General features: G+C 27.6%; 7 protein-coding genes across 7 annotated transcripts; 3 read left to right on the forward strand and 4 right to left on the reverse strand.

Annotated features, from left to right (window-relative positions):
- Positions 1–139: 139 nt before the first annotated feature.
- On the forward strand, positions 140–1,459 carry PPL_09408 (SNARE domain- containing protein; the record flags this gene model as incomplete). Its single annotated transcript, XM_020580203.1, has 4 exons — positions 140–204; positions 748–822; positions 939–1,080; positions 1,232–1,459. Coding segments are annotated over 4 exons (510 nt in total), but the record flags the coding sequence as incomplete, so codon positions are not given.
- A 224-nt stretch (positions 1,460–1,683) lies between these two features.
- On the reverse strand, positions 1,684–3,802 carry PPL_09409 (uncharacterized protein; the record flags this gene model as incomplete). The annotated part of the gene is made up of 6 exons (XM_020580204.1): positions 1,684–1,722; positions 1,933–2,334; positions 2,451–2,482; positions 2,778–2,810; positions 3,389–3,522; positions 3,795–3,802. 6 exons carry the CDS (start codon positions 3,800–3,802, stop codon positions 1,684–1,686), a joined length of 648 nt encoding a protein of 215 aa, XP_020428791.1.
- Positions 3,803–3,917: 115 nt separating this feature from the next.
- On the forward strand, positions 3,918–5,459 carry PPL_09410 (uncharacterized protein; the record flags this gene model as incomplete). Its single annotated transcript, XM_020580205.1, has 3 exons — positions 3,918–4,739; positions 4,884–5,072; positions 5,190–5,459. 3 exons carry the CDS (start codon positions 3,918–3,920, stop codon positions 5,457–5,459), a joined length of 1,281 nt encoding a protein of 426 aa, XP_020428792.1.
- A 261-nt stretch (positions 5,460–5,720) lies between these two features.
- On the reverse strand, positions 5,721–6,362 carry ap2s1 (AP-2 complex subunit sigma; the record flags this gene model as incomplete). The annotated part of the gene is made up of 3 exons (XM_020580206.1): positions 5,721–5,996; positions 6,128–6,256; positions 6,360–6,362. The coding sequence occupies 3 exons, from the start codon at positions 6,360–6,362 to the stop codon at positions 5,721–5,723; spliced, it is 408 nt and encodes a 135-aa protein (XP_020428793.1).
- Positions 6,363–6,711: 349 nt separating this feature from the next.
- Positions 6,712–9,113, reverse strand: PPL_09412 (uncharacterized protein; the record flags this gene model as incomplete). The annotated part of the gene is made up of 6 exons (XM_020580207.1): positions 6,712–6,912; positions 6,981–7,706; positions 8,024–8,124; positions 8,267–8,551; positions 8,644–8,873; positions 9,040–9,113. 6 exons carry the CDS (start codon positions 9,111–9,113, stop codon positions 6,712–6,714), a joined length of 1,617 nt encoding a protein of 538 aa, XP_020428794.1.
- Positions 9,114–10,463: 1,350 nt separating this feature from the next.
- Positions 10,464–11,812, forward strand: PPL_09413 (uncharacterized protein; the record flags this gene model as incomplete). The annotated part of the gene is made up of 4 exons (XM_020580208.1): positions 10,464–10,784; positions 10,852–11,296; positions 11,610–11,632; positions 11,744–11,812. The coding sequence occupies 4 exons, from the start codon at positions 10,464–10,466 to the stop codon at positions 11,810–11,812; spliced, it is 858 nt and encodes a 285-aa protein (XP_020428795.1).
- A 421-nt stretch (positions 11,813–12,233) lies between these two features.
- On the reverse strand, positions 12,234–14,737 carry PPL_09414 (uncharacterized protein; the record flags this gene model as incomplete). Its single annotated transcript, XM_020580209.1, has 4 exons — positions 12,234–12,286; positions 12,401–12,637; positions 12,715–12,840; positions 14,722–14,737. 4 exons carry the CDS (start codon positions 14,735–14,737, stop codon positions 12,234–12,236), a joined length of 432 nt encoding a protein of 143 aa, XP_020428796.1.
- Positions 14,738–14,875: the final 138 nt, after the last annotated feature.

Below are 14,875 nucleotides of genomic sequence, written 5' to 3' on the forward strand. Positions count from 1 at the left end.
TTTTAATTTATTAATATAAAAAATAAAAAGAAAAAAAAAAAAAACAAAATGAAGAAACTAAGCATTATAGTTCTTGTAGTCTTTCTTATATTGAACTTATTGCTCCTCACCAAAAACAAACATTTTAACAGATAGTGAGCAGCAATTTTCAGCAGTGCCAGATGAGTCAATAGGAATTAATGTTCAGTCATCCCAAGAGAATTAGTAAATCACCTAGATTTGTGCTCAGAGATACAATCAAGAATAGAAATTTCACAATAAAATCTATAGTTTTTAAGCATAATAAGTATGATAAACGCTTGAATATTATAATAATTTATTTGTTTAAAATTTGAAATCCATGTAACAGTTTGTTTCCATTTCAAAAAAATAAATAAAAAACTTTAATATATCGCTAACCAAGCAGTATGAACAATCAAACTACTTTTTCGACAAAGAGCAATCCTCTTTCTCAAAATTCAACAAAATCTAGGATTAATTATTTTACAACAAAAATTAACTATAATATATAATGGAAATGGTGGAAAAAAAAGGAGGAGAAAATAGTTATAATTATAATTGACAAGAATAACACTAACTAAAACCACGTCAATAAGTAATGATTTTTATTTTTTTAAAATTTCAAATATTTCTATTTTTTTTTAATTTATTTGGTTATTTAATGAAATAAATTTTAATATTCTTTTTATTAATATTTTTACAAAGATTATTTATAGCTATTTTACATTTTAAATTTAAATTTTAAAGTAGATTCTACAACGACGTCATACCACCCTCTACTCCAATGAAACGAGATAATAAATCATATGATATGGATAGATTGTAAGATTAAACATGAATGATGATACACACATGGCATTGAAATCGAATCGAATCGAATAATTAATAATTGTTACTATTCCCATTCATTATAGCAATAGTACAATAAATAAAAATAGATCGAATAGAAATGTATTGGGATTAGATGATCAGAATGACTTTAAATCATCGCCGAATACATTCAACTCTGAACAATTGGTCGAACAAAGAAACGATGAACAAGGTGTAATGTTAAAAGAGAAAACAGAGACATTAAAGAGAGTATGTGTTTTTATTATTATTATTATTATTATTATTATTATTATTATTATTATTATTATTATGTTATATTATGTTATTATATTAAAGTGATTTCAATTTGATTATTAATACAAACATTATATTATCTATCATGGTTGAATAAAATCTACAGATTAGTATAGATATTGAATCACAGGTCAGAGAAAGTAATTCATTGCTGGATGATTTAACAGGCGATCTATCAAATGCACAGGCTTTACTTTCAAACTCTATGAAGAAACTATCGCAGTTGGCACAGACTGCAACCAGTAGACACATGATGTATTTAATATTTTTCGTTGTATTCGTATTCTTTTTGATCTATTATATTATTTCTTGGGGAAAGAAACCATCTTCATAAACAATGCCAAATCCAACAATCACATATCATATTCAATAAGTAAAAACAAAACAAAAACAAAAAACAATATTGTTATTTATTAAATATCATCATTAAATAAACAACTTCTGTAAAATCATCAAAACAAAACAATATCAAATCAAATTAAAATGAAACATTACGATGAATGAGAATATATATACAAAACATTACCAACAATGATTGAATTTATATTACATAGTTGTTTAAACTTTTTGATTCAATAATAGTTCGGTGAGAGTACACTTTGAGATGCAATAAAGAAGACGGAAGAGTTGTGCGAAATCCAGTGATTTAAAGAAACAATCTAGCAGTAATCTTGGTATTGCGAATGGGAGGATGCCACGAGCGTATACGAGCATGGTGCATTGCTGTGGCACGGTGACAGCGAATGAGTTCATCGTTGGTATGAAGAAGTGTTCGAATTGATTACGCTTCAGTGCCAGTGTAGATACATCGGTGCAGGTGAGACACTCGCCCTTCATGATGAACGAATAGGTTTCCTGTGGCAGCGGAGCGCTATAGAGTGAGCTGTTGCCGAATGGGAACTTGACGATCGCCACTAGCTCTGTGAAGGAAGCGTGAACCACCATGATCTTTGAGATCGATCCACCGTAGTTGAACCAAATGAAATCGCCACCGCCACCGCTGTTGCTTGTCTTGACGATGTGACCCGGATACTTTGTGGCTAGAGCAGCCAACACCTTGTCGGTATCGGCAGCATCCTTTACATGTTCACTACTGTTGGTCAGAGTCGGTGTTGAACCAACAATATCATCGCTATCACTACTACCACTCAATGATTGTGGTTGTTGTTGTTGAGATTGAACATTATCTTTTATCAATTTTAACAATGCCTTTATCATCATGATCAACATAAAATGTGTTTTGTTTTTTTTTTTTTGTTAACAATTGTATTTAGCCAACCAATTAGTTATTAATTAATAATTATTATCTTTATCATTGTAAATACATACGATTTCATCGAAAATGAATTTGTTTGATCTAAATTTAAAATGATATAATAAGAAATTCAAAGTTATATAGATAACAAAGTACCAAAACACTAAAAATCCTACAAATATAATTGAAATCATATCTATCTATCTTTCTATTATTCTTATTATTACTATTGTTTTTAATACTATATGAATACAATTTAATCTTTGTACAATTTTCACATAATTATCAATACCACCACTAAACTTCAATTAATTAAAATGAATTCCCCCTCCCCACCCATGAACTTAAAATTTAAAATTCACCATAATTATAATGCAATACATTTGTTAATTGATACAATCTATTAAGTCTTGAATAGTAGATTGATTCTCTTTATTTATAAGTATAATTTCTATTATTGGTCATTTGGTTGTAGGTGTCTGGATCAACCAACCACATTGATTGTTGCAATGTATTCTTTTCCATTATTAGTTTTAATCCAGCATTTGCAATACGCTCGACAAGTTTATTATAATAAAGTTAAGTAATGCTGTGAAAAAGGTGATTCGGTGACTGTGACACGTCGGTCAATATTTATGGTAATCCTAGAACATTTCTAGTATTCCAATCGCGATAAGCAATTTTAAAAGTAATAGTTTTTGTATTTATGTTATCGAATAAAAAAGTATCTAAAGTATCACGCTGGAGTTTATCTTATGAGACTCTATGTTGAAATTAGTATGAAAGATTGTGTGGTTGGTAATATAGAAGAAATACTTACTTAGATGATTTGTTGTTTCGACCTTACTTTCTCATGATTATTTTATTTTTGTATTAAAATCGTCAGGTTCTTCTGAATTTATAGTGATTGAATAATAAAATATAAAAATATGATGAAATTGTAAACACCTATTTGAAGAATAAATGAATTAATATTCTTGATTTGATATATATGCTTGTTGAACTTACTATTTATTGATGAATTGTTTCCCGCGGTCCACTCATCTATAAAAAATTCAACCGCTACAATGTTTTTATCTTTAAAATATGATCCACAATCAGCTGTTGATTTGCTATTGATAAAGTTTGAAAATATAACACGCCTACTCAAAATATGATTTTGGCACTCTGCACTTAGTTTTAGCAATAACTATATTGATGATCCACTTTTGATATTATTAGTCTTTTGCAATATATCCACAATCAGCTGTTGATTTGCTCCTGCAAGAAGTAGAAAAACCACATACAGTTAAAATATCTATACTACATATTGCAAATACTAGATTAAAAAAAAAATTGCTACTGCTGAGAAGAGAACACATAGCACGGTGGTGGTGGTGGATCCAGACACCTACAATGACAATTATGAAGCTACAACTCCATATTATGATTGACCACTATCGGTAATCGTTTTTTTTTTTTTTAGTATACATCAATTTTTTTTTTTTTTTTTTTTTTAACAAATTAAGATTATGATTATTTGTTTTTCTATTATATAATGAGCAGTTCAACTAAATCAAAGAAAAAGAATGATCAAACAGATCAAGTAAAGAAGAAAAGTATTGTTAATAAAGATAAATCCGAAAAAGAAACAGAAAAGAGCGAAAAACAATCGATTGTTAATAAAAAGAGAAAAGATATAATCAATACTGATAATAATACAGAGCATGAACCAAAGAAAATCATTAAAAAACAAAAGAAAGATATAAAATATACTGAATCAATCAAAGTTGTAAAAGAACAACAATCAAAAACAAATGAAAACAACAATATAAATAGTAGTAATAGTAGTAAAAAGAGAAAGAACAATGATGATAGTTCAATAGTAGAGAAATCAAAAGAAAAAGAAGTAAAAGAAGATAAAAAAGATAAAGTAGATAAAGAAAAAAAGAAACAAAAAATAACATCAATAATAATAAATAATGACATAAAAGATGATAATAATAACAATAATAATAGAGATCATAGTGAAAAGAATTGTAATTCAATTTTAGATTCTATAGTTGTAATACCTAGTAGAGATAAGAATCATTTGTTGTCAATCATACCAGAGCTATTAACTAAAACATCACTTCCTGCCAATCCATTCATCGATACATTCAATCATCCTATAAAACCATTGTTATTCAAAACACCAACATCAACAACTTCTTCATCTAAATCGTCATCTAAATCATCATCTAAATCAAATGCAAACAACAACAACAACAACAGTTTCCACATTGATAATATTAAATCATTGTATCAATCACTTTCAAATATCAATAATAAACTATCGATATCATCAGCATTGCAACAAGAATACAATCATTATAAAGATGTAATGAAATCTAAATATAAATTCATTTTGAAACGAACGAAACATATGAAACTATTACAAATGGTATGAATTCAATAAATATGTTCAATACGTTCAACAATTATTAATAATATTCTTTATCCTTATAATAATAATAATAATCAGATTGGACAAAAACTAAAGATACTATTTGGCAATAACAATATACAACAATCAACATTGCTACCATTCATAAACTCTTTGAACAGCTTCATATTGGAACAAAAGAGTGGCAACTATCAAAGTTTACCAAGTGGTGATTTCGCATTGTTGACACTCTACAAGATTTACACTATTTTTATTTTGATAGATTATGTAAGTATACTACTACTATGGATATTGGGTGAAATCGAATTGAAATTGTTTTACTTACTTAATATAATAATAATAATAATACTAATCACTATAAACAAACGTTATAATAATTATTAGTTATCAGAAATGGTATTAGAAGCAGCCAATCTACTAAGTGGTGTTTTAGGACAAGTTCATTATGTTATCTATTCAACCTCTTCGATCGCTTCGCTAGGTGTAATTTATGATTCATTGAAATTGTTCCGCATTGCACTGTGCAACGCTTACAACACATTGTATCCTCAACTCTACCTGTTCGAACTCTACCATGAGAAGAACAAAGATAAACTTTGTAATTCTTTTAAACAGACATTTGGTGATTTACCAAATCTAATAAAATCCATTTAATAAAAATATAATATACATAAGGTGTAAAAAGTAACAACAACAACAACAAACATCAATATATTGACAATCTTTTTTCTTTTAATTATTGTTGGTTAATTTATTAAATTTTATATATATATATAATGTACATCTATTTTATTTTTTATTTTTTTGTTATTATTATTATTATTATTATGTTGTTGTTGTCTGTTGTTGTTATTTTTAGATTTTACTTTATGTGTACCTATTATTGATCAATTATTAACAATGATTGATTGATTATTATGGTAGATTATCTAAAAAGTCCATTCTTTGTAGGATGATATGTTTACTTGGTTCCATTAGTTCACCAGCCAAGAACACTTCATCGAGAATAGCATATACTTTGTAGAAATTGAATACCAAATCCAATTCGCATACATTTCCAAAGTAAGCATCCAATACCTCTACAAACAAATGAATAGCTTCGAGACAGAATAATTCGTTATCGGTTGGATCTACACACATACAAAAGAATAATCCTGCATATCTTCTATATATAATTCTATGTGTTCTAAACTAAATATTTATAAAGATAATCATCATCATTATTATCATCATCATCATCATTGTAGGAGTGTGAAATCATATTAGTATTTTGTATTCAAAGATAGTTACACACCATGTTCATTGATTGATTTCATATATACCTCTACGAAATTTGTGAATTTAGTTTCTCTTGAGTTAACGATCTTATGTATTTCATTGGAGAGCTTTCTCTTTTCGACATCGTCATAGGGTGTATACCATTTCGATAGTCTTGTTTTTCCTTGTCTATTCTGTATTAATATATAATGTATCTAAAATATGAAAGATGAATCTTGGTGTGAGAATCTAATAATCATCAAATACACTACTAAAGTGTAACTACTAAATAAATACCATTGTATTATGTTGTTGTAATTTAAATATGTTATATTACTATGAACATCATAAACTTTATTACAAAAAAAAAAAAAAAAAAAAAGATGGTTATATTTTTTTGCAAAAAAATTTTTACCAAAAAAAATTAATTAAATCATTATTTAAATTAATAGATTAAATTTTAATTTAAAAAGATCATAAGAAATGTGTAGACTGATTTTTTTTATTAAGATAAAATATGTGTATTTTGACTTATTTTTAAATAAATGTAAAACAATATTATAAAATTATAAAATAAATTATTTATTTAGTTGTAAGTAAAGTTTTCTATGACAATCCGGGATTACTTTCTTTAAATATTAAAACATTGTCAGGTGTTTAGATAGGTGGTATGTGCCTTATCTCGAGCTGGTTTCCAAGACTGTGCCTCCTCCTTGGTGGTCGATTCGTAGCCTCTGGAAATTGTAGTCTCTTTACCAACTTGACTTTTCATAGCAGAATATTTGTAGATAGTCATTTTGTCAACTTCATTTCCACCCATGAATTTAATATAATGTTTATTGGCACGCATCTTTTTTTTATAAAAAAATATTGATTAATAATTGTTTTGAATACAAATTATATAATTGATTAACTTACTGATCTATTATCTAAAAACTGGAAACGATGATACTCTGTAAAACCAGGAAAGATCTTTATTTCTTTTTGTTTCAATTCCTTTGGGTTATGAATTTCGACTGTTACTTTGATGGTAACAGCTTCCTTCTCTGATTCAGAAGTCAATTTGTATGTTCTTTGATAGTTGTTGTTGTCAGTGGTACTCTTGATTGCATTGATAACATCTTGATCTGTATAGATTGAATCTTTGAAACTCGACTTGTCTGCTATCGCTCTAGAAACCATTGAAAAATGTTGATCGCATTCACTCTTTCCGTGATAGGGTGCAAAAGTATTCAATTCGACGAGATACTTTCTTTTGGTTTTGTTTGGAGTGTTTGGATCAGCTACTTGCAACTTTGACAATGTATGCATATATGAAAGTATTTCATTTGACTTGAAATGTCTAGCATTATCACACCAAAATGTAATTTTGTTGATATTTAGACTGGTGAATAATGGATCATTGATTAATTTGTCGAGACATGAAGTTGCAAATGTCGAACAGTGATTAAGTACTTGTGAAAGACAGTCATAGTAGTGAGTCTTCAGCTTGTCACCTTGCTTATAGAAGAGGACCATTCCAAAGAAGGTACGAGCAGGTTGTTGGTAAAATTGATGGCTTACTTGCACTTTGGATTTACCTAATGATATATTCTCTTTAAAATCACAGAGAATAATACACTCTCCTACCTTTAACTCATTTTTCTAAATAAAAAAAAAAAAAAAATTTTCATTAATAAATAAATCATTAACTAAATGTATTAATAAAATTATAATTACACATGTCAAATAATCATTCTTTCTTTGCTGAACAAACATCTTGTGAATAGTCAAGATTTCAAACAGTTTATGATCTTGATCTGAAAGTTGCCCAAACTTAATTCGTTTTGACTCGAGAGCCTGATACTGAACACACATTGGACACATGTCGGTTCGATTCTTCATTTCTCTGACATACTCTGGTACGAAACTGTAAAATGCACTTCTACCCATGAGTGGATACTTGACTTGATGTTTTGTACATTTGATTGATTGGTTGTGTTGCTATTACTGCTGCTATTGCTGTTGCTATGTGGTTGTAGTGTCGATGACTTTGGATTTGACATTGTATTTGGACGTGGTACTTGTGAAAGAAAAGGGGGAAGGGTTGTTAATCAATCAATCAATTGATTGACTAGTTGATTATTTGTTTAAATGATTAAATAATTAGATGATTAAGAATATAGTTGATTATTTGATTTTCTTCATTTCGTAAATGAAATAACCAAAGAATTCACCGATTGTAGTAACTTTGATTTCATCCCAGTTCTCACGTGTTATATATTGACGACGGAAATGAGGCTGACCAAATGAAATATAGATAAAGACACCACCGACCTTCAATATACGAACTACTTCATCTACTTCTTGCTTTACGTCAGATAAAACATTCTCTGCTGGACTCCACACATCTGCACCACTAAAAAACGTATCCATAGTAGCCTTATCCAAAACTACCTCGAAAGATTCATTTTCAAATGCTTTCATATCTCTAATATCCATTTCTAACCCTGTATATATATACAATGTATTAATAATAAATAACCATGTTCTTTTATATCACTCTAATAACAAACAATCTATCTATCTATATCCTACTTACATTTCATATTAACTTTATCTTTGGATTTCTCAGACATTGAATTAATTACATTGGCAGAGTAATCTACATTTGTTCTGTGATGATAGCCGTCGTCGTACATGTCATCGCCAAGTGTACTGTTTCCACATCCCAACATCAGAATTGACATATTCTTGTCGGGAATGACTTTACTGAAGTAAGGCTGTAGATCCTTGTATGTTTTTAACCAATCATATGTAGTATCAGACTCTCTGATGATTGATTTGATCAAATAGTCAAAATATTAATATTTATAAAATAAACAAAAAAGAGAGAACCTAAAAGTTAGATAGATTTTAGAGAAAAAGCTATTATAATATTTATTTATAAAGATCTTTTTTCGTTATGTTGTGAGATGTATGTATATTCAAATATTACTTTTGGTAACGCTCCTCCCAACATTCATGTGTTCTATATACTCGTACATCTTTTGGTACGTCTTTAGATGACATCTTTTCTTATAATCCTTACTGAATACAATAATACAAACCACCAAAATAAAATAAAAAAATAGTTAGCACCAAAGATTTTGAAGGACACGACCTTTCGTTCTAAAAAAAAAAACAACTAGTTTGATTATTTTTTATTTACTATTGGTTTAATTTAATATTAATTAAAGAAATGAAAGAAGCAAAGAGTTTAAGGAATAGAGAAAATACCTCAGCCCGGCTTAACAAGACATAAAGGTGCCAAAAAAGGTGATTCAAGTCAATGTTAACTGCGACAGATCACCTTTTTTTTGATAGTGTATCTACCAACTTTTTGGAACAAAATTCGATTAGAATATCTGAATATTGGTCCTTCATTTGGTGATCACTATTGGCTACGCCTGTTAGCAGACCAGGCCGCTGTTTCCGTGGAAAACAGGTCTCATTTTTTGGGGCAAAAGCGCAAAACTGCATCGTTCTAATTCATGCTGATTTCTCACATGGATGAAATACTCACCATACGGATATCTTTTATACATACATAACTGTTGTATATGGATAAAACACGTTGTTCGATATATATAATACATAAATAACTATACACAACTCAGCAACTTTAAACTTTAAGGTAGCTTTTGTAAATGTTATATAAACACTATATATATCGTTCGTAAAATGAAAAAAGATTGCGCGCTAAAGTCTCGATCAAAAAAAAGTCGCGAGTGGTTTTTTAATTTTTAGGTGTAAAGTGGTTTTTTTTTTTTCATGTTTTTTTTTTTTGAATAAATCATTGAAAATTCATTTTTTTGTGTTCTCAAAAAACGTTTACGTAAAAAAAATTTGAATTGGTACTTATGTGCACACAAAAAACAATTTTTTTATTTATTTATATTATTTTTTAGGGCATCATTCACACTAACTTTTGCTTCTCCATATAAAAATTAGACAAAGGTACCTCTTCATTTAAATAAATTGTTACAATCAAACAGGATACCTTTTAATTGAGACACATGATGAGTCTGGCATTCAATATACTTCAACCATTGATTAGAGTGATTTTGGAGAGAAATTCCCATTTTTATCTATGTAGGATTATTTAATAAATATATATAACAATTTTCAATCATAAAATTCACAAATAAAATAAAAATAATAGTCAGGCCATATTGGAGCTACACAATGATATGAGAACCAAAGAAATGTACTTCAATCTCAACAATCAATCGATCTACTAACTATATCATTTAGAACTCGTCAAATGGCCAAGTGTTAATTACACTATGGAATGAATCAAAAAAAACAGCAATTTTGGAATATATATATATCAAACGTTAACATATTAAATAATTGAAAAAGATAAAATTATAAATCAATATGACAGATACAAACTCTATCGATTTTTGTGATAGTTGGGAGTCACAACTTACTCAGTTATCACCTCGTGCGCTAGAGAGACAGAATACCTTAAAGCAAAACAATAATCAAGATAAAAGATTAGAAATATTCGATCAATCAGAACAATTGAATAATATTATTAACGAAAACGATAGCAATAATAACGATAGTGGTAGTAATAGTAATAGTGGTAGTAATAGTAATAACAATAGCAATACCGATAGTAATAGTAATAATAATAGTAATAACTATAACTATAAAGAGGAAATAGATTGTTATGAACAATATGAATCTCCTATCGTATGTATATACACTAGTACCTCAGAAATCGTGAATAACTTTTAAATATGATTTGATCTTTTTCAAGAATACAACATCTGAAGTGGGTGAGTCTCATGAACAATTTGAGAGAGACAACTCATTACATGAGCAACAACAAACGCAATTGGAGAAAGATACAGAAGAAACAAATGAAAAAAGATTTCCTTTGAAATTACAAGAGCAATATATAGTGCAACGAGAATTACAACAACAACAACAATTACAACAATTACAACAACAACAACAATTACAACAATTACAACAATTACAACAACAAAGTAATAGTATTAATAATAGTGATATCAATAATAATAATCCAAAACTAGTCGAAGTAATTAAGTCTATCAATGATACATTTTATAGAGTATGTTCAGCTACGAAAGAAGAGTTTGACAAAGGTTTCAAAGAGTTAGAGGATAGATACTATATAAAAATTGGACGTGCATCTGTTACCAGAGAGAATGAGATTCAAAGAGTGAAAGAATTATACAGTTACTCGACCAACAAGCACCTATAATAGTAATATCAATAATAATATTTTTGATATGATTGTTGTTCATTTACTGTAAATAAATAAAATGTTAATAATTTGATCGTACTCTCTAAGTAATCTCTTCATTTCTTCTATGGAGTTAGGGCCTCATTTACTTAATTGATATGATATTATTATTATCATTATTGTTAGGATTGAGAATGTGATAGAGTAATAGACACCTCTAATTATTTAAAAAAGAAATAAATTATTTTAATTAAAAAATTTGGTGTTGTGAAGTGTAGGTGGTTGTGGAAATGTTATGCTAACAGGGTGTCAAGTGCTGGCAGCAATGGTAGTTGGAAAGAGCTCACACTAAATTTAAAGGTTTGTAGTATTAGTAGGAGTTAGTAGTATTAGTTGTTGTTTTAGTTGTTGTTATTGCTGTTGATTAAAAGTAAAATAGTATGTTGGTGTCGATTCCATTGCCATTTGTGGTTTCTCTTACGATTTCATCGGTCTCTTCCACAACTAATTCCTCTTCTTGTCGGGTTCTACTATAGTGGTATACTACTTGCTGTTTGACTTCTTCCTATACTTGACCAACTACTGTTTCGCGCTTTGATCATCTCATACATAACTGTTGGTCGCTGCTGCTATGGGTAGTTTATGCTATCATTGTTGTTGTTTTGTAGTTGTAGAAGTACTTGTTAATATTCAACTCAATAAATGCAAAAAAAAAAAAAATTTGTATGAAAAAGCATACTACGAATGGGATTCGCTATACACGTTAAATTCGTAGTTATCGCAACAATTTATTTTTTTATATATAAAAAAAATGTTAAATAACTTTAAAAAGAACACTTGCAACGATTTTATAGATAATATATATTATAAATGAGAATATTTATTTTTTTGTTAGTATTTAATCAAGTATCTTCTGAAGATTAAAGATTTTAAATGTAAACATACCAATTGCATTCATAGACATGTCTCATAGTTGAATCTACTATTGCAAAAGATCGTCAATGCATCATCGATCTCTACAATGTCAGTTTCATTTGTCTTTTGTATCTTACTTCACATTCTAAACATCAATTAAATATACACTGGAATGACATACTATTTGATTTAGCAAAGACCTTTTGTCCTTTTTGGAATAACGATGGGTGAACATCAGATGGATCGATAATTCTTCTCTCTCTTTGTGTTGTTTGTCTTTTTTGTATTTCAGAAGTTCGAACGATAGTTGTTGCTGTGGTTGTAGTTGCTGTAATTTGAGTTGTTGCTGCTGTTGATATTGATATTGTTGTTGGTTCGTTGGTCGTATTTGTAGTGTTTGTTGGTTTAGTAGCAATATCTGCTGAGAAAGATATTCGATCTCCATATCTTGACTCTCCAAATAACTAATAAATGGATTGTTTAAATTAAAAAAACTATTGTTATAGTAATTATTGTTATTATTGTTATTATTATTATTATAATTAATATTGTTATTGCTATAAGTGAAGTTATTGTTTTTGTTATTGTTACTGTTACTGTTATTGTTATTGTTACTGTTGACTATCTCAAATTAAATAACTATTGTTTGATCATTTTGTTTGAATACAAAAATTAAAAATTCAATTTCAATTTGTTATTGTTTGAAAATGATCATTTTTTTTTTTTGGAATTTAATTATTCAATAAATTTTTTTTTTAAGTCAATCTTTTTTTTTGATCGAAAAATAGATTTAGATCAAATAGAATTAGTACTTTCATTCTAAATTAAATTTTTAATATATAAAAACAACATTTAATAACTTTAAGACTTTTTATGACAAATAATAGTAAAGCACAGAAAATAAAATTTAATTTAAAATAAATCAAATTTAAATCAAAAATTGTAAAATATGATATAATATCAAAAAAAAAAAAGAACCAACAAAAGAAAGCAGGGTAGTTTTTTTTATTTTATTCGATTTATGGTTACAAGCAAGAGCCAGTTTTGTTTTGAATTTTTACTATGTAAAAGAGCGACCTTTTCTTTCTTTTGTTGGTTCTTTTTTTTTTTTGATATTATATCACTGTTGTTGTTTCAAATATTACCTATCAAATTACTATTAAATACAATCTAGAATCTTTTATTAAATTTATCGATCAATATTCAATTTTATAATGCCAAACCAAACAGTTAAACTGTTAATCATTGTAAACAATTTATTAGAGTTATTATTAAAGAGATATTAGATTTATATACACAAATATTTATTCATCTCTGCAAACAATACACCTACATTTATTATTAATTCCACCAGCAACATGTATTAAATCGATCCATTATTCAATTATTCACTAATTGATTTATCGATTGACACATCTATTTGTTAACTCATTCCCTTTATTCATTAATTTACATTCTTTCAAGATTCATCACCATCAGTTCATGTATTATATATTGTGCTTACACCCCATTCACTCAGTGTTGCTATGCGTTCATAACTGTGTTCCAATCTTTGGTAACAATAAAAATTTACATTAAATAAAAAAATATGATTAAATCTTTATCAAAGGCTCAATGGCTTTAATTAAATTACTTAATTAATTTATAAGTTATAACTTTTTTTTTTTTGTGACTCAAACAAATTCACCAAAGACTCAATATATGTGTAAAAATACAACTTAACACTTAATCACAAGCGTCAGTTCAGCAATTGCAGTCAACAAAGGGATTCAATCACTTTCTTTTTCCTGTAATTTAATTTCAAAACAATTCTTGATATTGTCAACTCCAATCAAAATAGAAAGACGTTTATGATAATGCTGAAATCAAACAAAGAGCAACCTACAAACAACTTCCTTACTTGATCGATGGTGATTTCGTAAATTTATAAGAAACAGATCATCCCACCATCAAAGATCTGGTAGAATTCTAAAAGCAATACTCTTTTGAAAACAAATAACTCTATTAACAATACTCACTTATAGTTGGAGATATTCAATGGTTTCATTCCAATTCGTAGAGTTATCAAAATTTTTATTTAATTTAACCAATAAAGACTAAGAGTTATTTATACAATTTTTTAAAAAGTATTTCTTTTCCAATCTATTTAATTTTTAATTTAAAAAATACAAATTGTTTCCAACAATGAAAACTCTTTCAATACAATCAATCTAGAATGGTAAACTAACAATTGTCATGAAAACCATATTTCTTACAATCACATTTTTCCAATAAAAACATAAAAATTTTAACTCAATTTGAAACTTGTTTCAATCTTTTAAACCTAAATTAACACTTTAGAATTCGATAATGCAAATTCTATAAATAAAATTTGATCTTTTAAAACTTTTCAAAACAATAAAATTAGTGTTGAATTGCTTTTTAAAGATGATTTATGTTATTTATTCACCCTGGTCAGAAATATCATTTTTCTAAAAAGCATTTTGATAGATTGTTCTTTACAAACATTAAAGAACATTTTATTTAAAACTTGTATTCCACTATATTCATTTATTATCTTTTCTCTTTTATTCACAACATATATTCTTTATTTTCACTACTGTATTTCAAATTTAATATTGTCAAAGTTTTTCTTTTTATTTTATCATTTTATTAA

The sequence above is a fragment of the Heterostelium album genome, assembly GCF_000004825.1.
Source record: "Heterostelium album PN500 unplaced genomic scaffold PPL_scaffold11, whole genome shotgun sequence".
NCBI classification, from domain to species: Eukaryota; Evosea; class Eumycetozoa; order Acytosteliales; family Acytosteliaceae; genus Heterostelium; species Heterostelium album.